This window comes from Mastigoproctus giganteus, chromosome 3, assembly GCF_048544385.1.
Source record: "Mastigoproctus giganteus isolate SK-2022 chromosome 3, ASM4854438v1, whole genome shotgun sequence".
NCBI lineage: Eukaryota > Metazoa > Arthropoda > Arachnida > Uropygi > Thelyphonidae > Mastigoproctus > Mastigoproctus giganteus.
This window is the reverse complement of record NC_143577.1, coordinates 131,875,507-131,887,355: the sequence shown is the minus strand read 5'-3', so window position 1 is coordinate 131,887,355 and position 11,849 is coordinate 131,875,507. Positions and strand designations below refer to the sequence as shown.

The 11,849-nt window shown below is 42.7% G+C and overlaps 1 protein-coding gene across 1 annotated transcript in view; it reads right to left on the bottom strand.

Annotated features, from left to right (window-relative positions):
* Positions 1–11,849, bottom strand: part of LOC150088274 (uncharacterized) — a 694,119-nt gene that overhangs the window by 373,147 nt on the left and 309,123 nt on the right. The window contains exon 2 of the mRNA XM_090370094.1: positions 7,857–7,889. Within this exon, the coding sequence (XP_090226220.1) occupies positions 7,857–7,889 (33 nt within the window). The remainder of the gene's footprint in view (positions 1–7,856; positions 7,890–11,849) is intronic.

Genomic DNA, 11,849 nt, shown 5'->3' with positions numbered 1-11,849 from the left:
ATGCTACCCTCGCCCTAAACCGACTAACTCAGCCACGTTGTGAAAAAGATCCATAAAAATTGCTCACGTCATCGACGGGACTCGAACTCAGGTCTTATTCCACCCGGTGTGGGGTGGACAGCGATTCTACCAACTGTGCTTCCCACGATGGCAAATTTGATGGCGTTTGAGAAAGAAGAATAATAAGTGTTTAAGAAATGATGAGTCGAGACCAACCAAAAATCAGCGCCAGAAATTTTGTCGAAAGAATTGTGGTGCTAAGTTAACGTAAATGAAAAGTGATTTCAAACAAGACAAATTGCTGCATACAGAGACCTCATCAACCGATTTCTGAGTGAACGCTGGAAGAGAGTCACATAACATGGACATCTGAAGGGTTCCCAAAAATGACCAATTTTAACAGCTACGCATAAAAAAAAAGCTTGAGTAATATAGGATAAAAGAAATAAAAACTGGTCTGTTGATTGGAAAGCTGTGATGTGATTTAAGAAATCAAACATTGTTGTGGGCAAGCCAACGTGTTGTACTAGCTGGTGGTACTCAGTTGTGCTTTGGGGATGTTGTTTTATCTAACCGAGTCTCTTACTTGAAATACCAACCAGGATGAATCAGGCTTGCTATCCTTTTAATTCAGTTGCGCCTTTGCTGAACATTTCAAGGACACTCATGATTTCGATGCCCCTCTATTCCAGGGATAGCAACTGTCTGCTTCACAGGGTTTCTACAATCCAACTGGTGTACCCAAACTATCTACCTTGGATTTCTCCTGGACTTCTCGCCACCTACCTGTTGACCGGCCATGGCGCCATAAGAGAAAAACTGCATGGATTCGGATTGACACCCCCCCATGCCACTGCGGTCGACGCGAGACATGGGGACACTTGATGTACGACTGCCCACTGTACGAGGATCTCCGCTGCCGATTTATAACCACCACCCAAATAATGCTACGAGACCAGGAATATCTGATACTACTGAAAAAGATACTTATAGTGCCTTCACTCAATATGCGTAAGACCTCTTCACAAGAAGGCGGACTCTCCCCCATCCAGCACCGCAACAGCAACAACCATGAAATGAATAACCTATGACAGCAAACAATACAAACCAACAACTAACTGCCTTAGAAAAAAAAAAAAAAAAAACATGATAAGAGGATCACATGAACCGGACCTAACCCACGAAAAGTGTACACCGGATATGTATACCCCCTCCGGACGGGACACAGCCTCATAAGTGACTTTCTACTCAGCTGAATTCCAACCAGCTCAATGAGACCGCAGAGCTTTCTGCATATGCCAGCCATAATGGCAATCGGTGCCGGCGCTCTTGCTGGAACCATCTTTCTTTCCCCCTCCCTCGGCAGTAGCGGAGGAGGAGGAGGAGGAGGCTGTTACTCCTGCCTCCCCCCTACTCGCCAACCCGGATTTCCTCCTGGTGAGGCATGGGCATGCCCACTGACTTTTAATGGGGCCGTTTCCTCTATTGACTCCCATTTCTTCTGTAATTCTCCCGCCAGTCTTCAGTCTCCTCTCCCTCTCTATCTGCTCGCCAGTGTATACCCCACAGGTCAAAATTTAATAGTTCCAAATAAAGTTCGCTCACATTTCGGTCTTTCAATCTAGCGATCAACCCACGCAAATGTAATTTTTTTTTTTTTTGTTTTTAGGTCCTAGCCACTGAAATCTCGGAAACTAGGTGGCAGGACCTGCCAGATAAACTACAACTACTGGGTACCTGGTCTGCCTCCACGGGGCGAAGTGTGGGCAACTTCGGGCCTCAGCAGGGGTCTGGCGGCTAAATGGCCAGAAGAACAACGGTCCACGACATCACACACCTCAAGATCCATATACTTTTAAATTTCTGGCCTTTATAGTGAACTTTATCACACCACAATGTAAACTACGCGGAGATGGGAGAAACCCCTGGTGCCGTTTGACCCTAAACACACTTTACACTTTACTATTTTAAACTGGCAAGAGGAACACGACGGAATGGGAGGGTATTTAAATTGGCCAGCGAAGTTAATGTAAATCCCGCAGAGAACTTATGGGACTACCTTGAACGGAAAGTGAAAACATAACAGTATCCACAAAACTTGAATGAAGTATGGGCTCAATTGTTTTCAAAGTGGCTTAATATTGTTATGCATTATTCAAGAGGTTTAATCGAATCTTGCCACTGGGAATTCATGAGATGTTTCCTGCTAAAGGAGAATTAAAAATTTTAAATTAAACGGGTTAATAATATTTGTCTTGTGTGTGTGTGTGTGTGTGTGTGTGTGTGTGTGTGTGTGTGTGTGTGTGTGTGTGTGTGTGTGTGTGTGTGTGTGTGTGCGCGCGCGCGTATTTTTAAAACATGCATTTTTCCCCTTATACTGTAAATGTTACTCATGGAAATTAACTAAAGTAAAAAACATTAATCATGAGCGATTAACTGGTTTATGGAAAGAGGTTGCAATAAAATTGAATACACTTGAATAGAAACCCCTAAACAATAAGGCGGTGTTTCTCGTCATCGAGCCTGCTGAACCAACTCCAAGATTGATATAGGATGAAGTACTGGGCCTGCATAGCACCCGCCGGTATTGCACTACATCCGGCGGGTAAAGTGTAAAGTGTGTTTAGGGTCAAACGGCACCAGGGGTTTCCCCCATCTCCGCGTTGCTTTCATTGTGGGTGAACCAGTTCGCTGGGAAATGCCAGAGATTTAAAAGTGTATGGATATTGTATATGTGTAGTGTCATGTACCGTTGTTCATCTGGTCGTTTAGCCGCTGGACCCCTACTGAGGCCCAACGTTGCCCCACTTTCGCCCCGTGGAGGCAGACCAGGAAACACCAGTAGACTAAGATTTACTCTGGCAGGTCCTGCCGCTTAATTTCCTGAGATTTCGGCGGCTAGGACCTAAAAAAAAAAAAAATCCATTAGGTTAGTGACGATGCACACACATATATATACACATGTACAATTACATACACGTGTATACATACACATATACGTTAGCGTGGGGGTATGATCGCTAAGGTTGTTATGCCGAATTTAGGCTCAATGGATTTTTGGCACGTTAATTTTTGTTGTGTGGGGCTTTCGTTAGCGTAAAGACAGAAGTGGGGAGGAGACAGAAGACTGGGGGGGGTGAGAGACAGAAATATGGGACCAATAGAGTAGGTAGCCCCAATTTTCAGTGAGGCATGCCCATGCCCCACCAGAGTAGAAGATTAGGGTGGCGAGAAGGGGAGGGAGCAAAGGTCGTCCCCTCCCCCCTCCCCAAGGATGTGGGAATAAAAGGTGAAGGGAGCTAAAGTACCCTCTTCAGGTCGCCATCAGTCTGTTGGCAGTTATGCTGCTTTTTGTCTCTTCTCTGTTTTCAATGTCACTCATGGGGTAATCCCCGTCCTAACTTCTCTTCCAGTTGTCAGCGTTCCATTTGGTCGAGTCTGGTGTCCCAAGAATTTCGATTTTCTGTTTCATCTGGTAGCGTTTCTTGTCAGTCTCTGTGTTGATTGCTGTAGATTGCAATTAGCATTTTCCTCCTGGGGAATAGATCCTGCGCAAAGAGGGAGAGCGCCCTGTATTCTTCCTCTGAGTCCAGGAAGTGGGACTCCAATCCCTTCGGAAGGTATCTGATTTTTGTTATGAGAATCCCTCTGAGGTCCTCATATTGTGGACATTCATAAGCTATGTGGCTCCAGCTTTCGCTCTCTCCACATGTACAGCTGGGATCGTCGGTGAGACCCAGCCCGAAAAGCTTTTCATTGTAAGGGCCATGTCCTGTTAACAGTGTTGTCATGTGGTACCCTAGGAAGTACCACACCGGTTGTTTTGGATATATCTTGCGGATGTCCGGTAGGAATTTTTTTGTCACTTCTCCCTTGGTGGTCTCAGTCCACCTTCTCTGCCAAAGGTTTAGGAGGTGGGTCTGTAACCTGACTTTTTCGTTCTTTAGGCTGTTCGCCGGATCAGTCGTGTAGCCCTGATGGGTGGCAGCCACTCCCCTGGACAGCAGGAACAGCAACCCTGCCTGGATAACCTCTAGATCCATGGGGAGCACTCCAGCAAGCACCTGCAGTGCTGGGGTGCTTACTGTGCTGCAAGCACGCGTTGTTGTGAGTAATATGGTCCTTTGGATCGTTTCAAGTGTTCTTCTGTTCACAACCAGTGCCGCTTTGGGAAACCACATCGCTGCTGCATAGGTGATTGCTGGTAGGAAAGTTGTTTTGTAGTATATTGACAGGGTTCTCTTTTTGAGACCCCAATCTTTCTTTGTGATCCTGGCTACCATCCCAGAGTAGCCCCTGATTTTTCTCCGGATGTATTTCAGGTGCTGCTGGAAAGACAAGTTATTATCCAGGATTACGCCTAAGTACTTTAGCTCGCTCGCGAATTTTATGGTGACATTTTCAATTTTTATTTGCGGGGGCCGCCTGGTGCGGGATTTTAGTGCGCTGAGCACTGACAGTGAATAATGGACCCGGACCTGGCTCCTCGAGTTTGGAACGGGCATTGGGCGGCAGCTGCCCAGGTGTTGGCTGCTCGCTAGTTCGAAGAGGCCTGACACTTTTTCCAGGTCATTTCACAAAGGTTTTGTGCTGTCACAGGTGTTCAAGGTGGAGATGGTCATTTGCTTAGGTGCCACCCTGACTCAAGAACATAAAAAAAAAAAAAAAAAGAGAGGGCAGAAGTGTGTCTGCTGGAGGCACCTCCAAGTGGGCAGGAGCAGCAGTGAATAGCACACGCTTCTTGATTAGACCGGGGTTCGAGCCTGTGACCACCAAATAAGGAGGATGCGGAAAGGTCAGGGAATGATCACCGCATATCCGCGGAGCAATATGGCCTTAGTTGCTAATTCTCCTAAAAACTAAATTACAAACAAACAAGCAAGTGCGTCTGCGTGGGTTGCACAGTGGTATCGTCACCGTCCTCCCCCACACTGAGTGGAAGAAGCCGCGGTTCGAATCCCGTCGATGAAAACAAGGAATTTTAATAGGCTTTTTTCACGCCGTGCCTGAGTTAGTCGGTTTCAGGCGTAGGTAGCAAGGTTTTTCGTCCAGACAAATCGACCATAGAACACAGCACGGCAAATGAATTTAATTGCTCGGGTAACCTGAAAATAATAGTTTGGTTTTCTTTTTCTTTAGAGCAGAAGTGTGTCCCACATTTTTAATTTACCACTTGGTAGATTAGTGTAATTTATTTAATTCCTATAAGATAAATAATCCGTTCTATCAACTAAGAAATTTTATTTTATTTACACGAATAACTTTTTATAATAAAATTGCTATACAACATATAATTTCAATTGTGTGGCCACACAATTGAAATTAAGAAAAATATAAGAACAGTAACACAAAGGCTGTTCACTCTTATACAAATTCACCCAGATTTTTAAGAATACATTCTCAAGTTGTCGAGTTTAAATTTTATTTTTTTAATTTACACTTTTCTCTGTTCCAATTTTTTCAGTATCACCTTTCGATTTATTTTATATCTTTGCTGAATCTCTCACTCCGAATCTTGCCAACGGAACAGGGCAAGCGATTTTCCGGAAAGAAGTTCATGGAATGAAACAAAGCTCTTTTTGCAACTTAAATTTTCTGATTTTTGAATTTATTGGGCATGATTTCAAAAATAAATTAATAATTAATAATTCATTTTTCCCAAGAACTTCGAAGGGAAAACTTTCTGTTGAAGGGAAAGCTTTCTTCGAAGGTAAAACTTTCTGTTGAAGGGAAAGCTTTCTTCGAAGGTAAAACTTTCTGTTGAATATAATGGCAGAAAAATCGAGGGGAAGAGTAGCAGAGGAAAACCTACAACTAGGTGGAAGAATGGGATCAGTGAACTTCTGGGCATGACAGTTTGCGATGCCGCTCGTAGTGCACAAGATCGATGCAGTTGGAGGAATTTGTTGGTGGCCACAACAGCTCCTCAGGAAGCTACGTGACTGGAAGAAGAAGAATTTTTAAACAACATTTTTGGGCTAGTCCATGCTTAAAACATTTACCATATTTGGTTTTTTTTTCCCCCAGAAACTGGGGTTTTTCATCCAGAAAACCCGGCAAATCGACGAGAGAACACATGCAATTTACAGACAAAATACATATATGTAGTCAATTACAGGTGACCTTAATATAATTCATTTGTAAAATGAAGCCATTTTACAAATGGCTTCATTAACCATAATTTGATATGAAGTGGAAGTTAGGACTTTTTTTTTTCTTTTTTTTTGGGTTCGTCTGACTGTTTTTATCCAATGCATTTTGAACCTAATACATGGCTATCCCTGATAATCACTACTTCCCTGTTTAATACTAATTCCTTGCTCTGCTTTTCTGAAAAAACATGGAATTTTAGCATAACCTGATTACTAACTGAAAAAAATATTCGCACATTAAACATCCAAGCATGAAGCAGCCAGTTATGTACTTCGTCTTTAATTTTATTAAGAAGTTTGTGGTTTCATACGTCTCCTTTAAGTGAATCGAATTCACAACTCGAACAAAGCATAAATATTCCCCTTATGAAGAACATGTTTTAGACTAGTTTGGAGAAACTGATTGGTAACCTCCATTAATTTGGTATATTGGAACTCCTTGAACACAGTACCAGTCTCAATCTCTGGTATAATAACACTCCCAACGCAATCATTAATCTCGAAATCCTGCCGCAAAAGACAAATGAATTTCCTTGTAATTAAATGGAATGAACTCTTCATGAAGTCCGCTCGGAAGATAAAAATGAATCCATGGGCATGCTCCTTATAGCAGACTGTGAAATGAAATAATAAATATTCTTTTTATTTTTAGTCTTGTAATCCTGCACTTTAAAACGTAATTTATGTTACTTCTCAGCTCATGCCAGAAATTGCAAGGCCAGAGAATTTTTAATTTGACTCTACTTCTGAATTGTTCAAAGCAATGTTGAAAGACTTTGTGTCCATAATCTATATTGATCCAGAAACATGTATATTATGCTTTTTAATAAATTCTGTAATGTTTTCTTTGCTTTTTAACAAAGTACAACCACCAAAAGTGTATCCAAAAATGTCGGATTTATTGATGCAGCCTCTTGATTCCATATTATACTACAAAAATAATGCGAAAAAAAAAAAAAAACTTATTTTGTTTATTTTTTAGAAAATTTGACTTTCATTTTCAAATATCGTAAGTTAATAAAGATATTTTATTAATTGTCAGCTCAATCTATATTCCACCGTGAATTTATGCTTATAAGTGAAATACTATATACAGAATGATGAGGGACTATTTTCTATAAAGAATGTAAACATTTTCAATGGAAAATTGTGAAAAATGATTAAAAAGTTGATTAGTTAATTCCTAAGTTCAGTTACGTAACAGACATTGGAATGCTAATGAATGAGAGTGCCAATGTGATCTTGTAAATGTCATATGTTGCAAGCATCTCAAAATGATGGCATGAATGCGTTCTGTAACAAGTCAGTTACAGAACGCAGTTATACAGTGCATTCATCAGAATGAAGCACGTAGCATAGGTTTGTGATGCATGGGGTTAAAATGGCTTTAATTTAACAATTTCCACTTCGCAGGGCTCTGCTAAGACGAGGCAGGCATTCATTCCTCTTAGAGGCCAGCGGTAGCGTACCTAATGAAATATTGCCAGAACACGTTTACGGATCTGATAAATAAAAGTGAGATGCTCTAAATAACAGATGGCGGAAGCATAAAGAAAAAAGCTCGTTCCACAGCATCCATCTTTTTATCACTGTGTAGCCGGCTAGGCCCCATCGATCACATTATCTTTTATATGCACACTCATCTATCACACAACTGCCTGTAACAACGACAGGGTAGAGTCAGAGACTGCTAAATGAACTTACCTCGACCGAAGGCACCACGAACGCTCTCGTTTTCTGCTCGATGAACGGTCAGTCACCATGTTGACGAGATGAAGGTGGAAGAACCCAGAAAAAATAAAATAAAAGACAACGTTAGGAAGGTTATGAGAAATTTAAGTTGTCTACATAAAATTCCAGCAAATGTTGGTGTGTCAGAAACAATTTAATGCTAGAAAAATATTCTTGTAGTTACTGTTCGTTGTTTAAGAACTGCATTTTAGGGTTTGCTCTATAATCACATAAGAAATTAAATGTAAAATAAGTTAGCATAAAAATTAAAAGCACAAATAGAAAATTAATGCTCTATTATATGTTTCAGATATTGTAAAGATTTTTTAATACAGGTAGTTCTCGACTTTACGAGTTAATTCGTACCTAGCCCGCGCTCGTAAAGCGAAAACTCTTAGAGCGGGAATTTATTTCCCAAAGACATAAGGTTAAAAATAGGGGTAACGTTCTCAACAATGAAATTAGTTAGCTAATTAGTTTATGTTTAAACAATGACTGATTTTTCGAAAGAAATAAAAACGTAGCCTGTAAAATCAAAGTATAATAATAGAGTAGAGAAATTATTTACGACTTACAAATGTTAAAGAATGTTTATTCTTCATCATCATCGACAAAATGCAAACTCGTTGATCACTAATTATTGGCTCGGCACTCGTTGGTTTGTTGCACAAGGAGTCGTCGTCTTCAAAAATGTTTCAAGCGGCGTTTGTTTCCAAGATAACCTTCTCTTTTAATTATAAATTTCACGATTGCATGCATAAGTATTTTTTAACGGCTCAGACGAATTGCAACTAACATGATTCGCTGGTAACGAATGGGCCTGGTGTACTGGGGTCCATGGTTTATAATAACATACACGAATAAGTTATAAATCCAGTTTAATATAAGAATACAAATATATACTAACAGTAGCTTTCGAGACGCGTGTCTCTTCATCAACTGACATTTAAATACAAAAATATACAACGATAAGTGCAATGAGCTGCGTGAGGCACGTTAATCATGCGTCATTGTTGTTGCACGGACGTGCGCTGCTTTCTACTTCACTGATCATCTAGCTTTAAAACTGTTGTCTCTAGGATGGGGTGTAGACGTATGCCTTTCTGGCGATTTAATGCCTTTGGATTGTTTACTATGTTGAGTGACTCTAGCCATAGGCGGTGGCGAAAGTATCGTGAGTGGTCTACTATTTCAAAGTCGCGTTTGGGGTCAAGATTGTGGTTGGTGGCCCAAAAATGTTCCGCGACCGCGGACTGGTCAGTTTCGGCAAGCCGGATTGCTCTGTCGTGTTCCGTAAGGCGATCTTGGAGACGCCTTGATGTTTCTCCTATGTAGCAACTGTTACAGTCTCTACAGGTGATGCGATATACTACATTGCTGCGTAAGACAGGTATGGTAGGGGCCTTCGCCCTGGAGACAAGTGAACGTAGGTTCCTGCAGGGTAATTGCACACATTTCATGTTGTAATTTCTAAAGACCTTCGAGATCCGTCCTGACACGCCTGGATAATAGGGAATGTAGGCGGACGATATACCGACTTGGTTCGGTGGTCTTGGGTTGGATGTGAGTTCTTCTGCCTGTAATAGAATCTGCTTAGCACATGGGATGGATAACCACATTTGGTTAGGTCCGCCTTCACACGGGAGATCTCGTTACGCCTAATTGTATCAGAGCTGGAATGGCTCCAAGCCCTGGAGAATAGGGTGCGGGCAGTGCTATTGAGATGGCTTGGTGCGTGGCCGGATCTGTAGTTAGTGAATTGACCGCACCACATAGGTTTGTGGTATACTGAAGTCTCTAGATGTGGGCCTACGCGATGCACTAGGACGTCCAGGAACGGGAGCGTACCGTTCACCTCTGACTCTATGGTAAACTTGATGAAATTAGATAGGGAGTTGAGGTATTCCAGCAGTGCAGTTTCAGAGCCACGTGGTATTACGGTAAAAATATCGTCAAAGTATATACACCATGTTGTAATGGGTGTAGGTGGGTTCCGGTGTATCTGCTCCTCCAGATCTTCCATGGCGATGTTGGCTACTACGGAACTGACAGGGGCACCCATAGCAGTGCCGTGTACCTGCTGGTAGACTGAATCCTGAAAAGTGAAGATGCTGCTTGATAAGCATAGGTTGGGGGCGGTACAGATGTCATCAGTGGATAGTGATGTCCTGGATTGGAGGCTTAAGTCGTTCTCGAGGAGCCTTCTGGCGCAGTACACGGCCTGTTGGACGGGAATTGAAGTGAATAAAGAAATCACATCAAATGATGCCATGACAGTGTTGTCAGGGATTGAAAGGTCCTTAATGAGGTGGATGAATTCACTGCTATTTTAACGGTGTGCGAGGTATTACCTATAAGAGGTGAGAGGAGGCGCGCGATATGCTTGGACAGTTCATACGTTGAGGCACTGCAGTACGACACTATTGGTCTGAGAGGAATACCCAGTTTGTGGATCTTTGGTAATCCATAGAATTGCGGTAGTTGGCAGCCAGTGGCACGTAGAAGACGCTGAGTTGTAGTCGAGATCTTCTTATCTGTAAACCATGTGTGGACGAGTTTATGGACATGTGACTCTAGACGTTTCAAGACCTTAATGGGTGGATCAGATAGAGGTTCATATACGTTTTGGTCTAGTAGTAGGGTCAGGGCTTTCTCTCGGTAGGTCGATTGGTCTAACACAACGGTCCGGCGCCCTTTATCCGCAGGAAGTACGACGATGGAGTTGTCTTTTCTTATAGATGATAGGGCGGCATGTTGACGATGGTTAAGGTTTGAGTAAGTTTTTCGAGTGCTGCGGAGGATTGCGGTAGTCCTGAAACGGATCTCGTTGGCAGTTTCTTCGGGAAGGTTGGTAATACTGGCTTCTATACCCATAGCGAGCTGTGTGAATGGAGGTTTCGATGGTATGACGGCGAATTTCATGCCGTTGGATAAGACATTCAGCTGTTCGATGGATAGTTGTTTGCTGCTTAGGTTCAAGTCGAAGGAAGTTGTATCACTTGAACATGTGCTTCCCTTTAAGGAGTTAGCTTCTATGCTTAAGCTTATGAATTTGCGCTGTTGGCGTAAACGGTAGGTATCAGAGATCTGATTAGCCCGATGACAAATGGTATGTACTGTATAAGGTTCGTAAATACGATAGGCGAGACCTTCTTATCGCGAAATCAAGAGCGCTGACTACAACAAGTCCAGACTGTTACAACATCTACAAGGTAAGTATCTAATTTCATCAAGTTTACCATAGAGTCAGATGTGAACGGTACGCTCCCGTTCCTGGACGTCCTAGTGCATCGCGTAGGCCCACATCTAGAGACTTCAGTATACCACAAACCTATGTGGTGCGGTCAATTCACTAACTACAGATCCGGCCACAAACCAACCATCTCAATAGCACTGCTCGCACCCTATTCTCCAGGGCTTGGAGCCATTCCAGCTCTGATACAATTAGGTGTAACGAGATCTCCCGTGTGAAGGCGGACCTAACCAAATGTGGTTATCCATCCCATGTGCTAAGCAGATGCCTATTACAGGCAGAAGAACTCACATCCAACCCAAGACCACCGAACCAAGTCGGTATATCGTCCGCCTACATTCCCTATTATCCAGGCGTGTCAGGACGGATCTCGAAGGTCCTTAGAAATTACAACATCAAATGTGTGCAATTACCCTGCAGGAACCTACGTTCACTTGTCTCCAGCGTGAAGGCCCCTGCCACACCTGTCTTACGCAGCAATGTAGTATATCGCATCACCTGTAGAGACTGTATCAGTTGCTACATAGGAGAAACATCAAGGCGTCTCCAAGATCGCCTTACGGAACACCACAGAGCAATCCGGCTTGCCGAAACTGACCAGTTCGCGGTCGCGGAACATTTTTGGGCCACCAACCACAATCTTGACCCCAAACGCGACTTTGAAATAGTAGACCACTCACGATACTTTCGCCACCGCCTATGGCTAGAGTCAC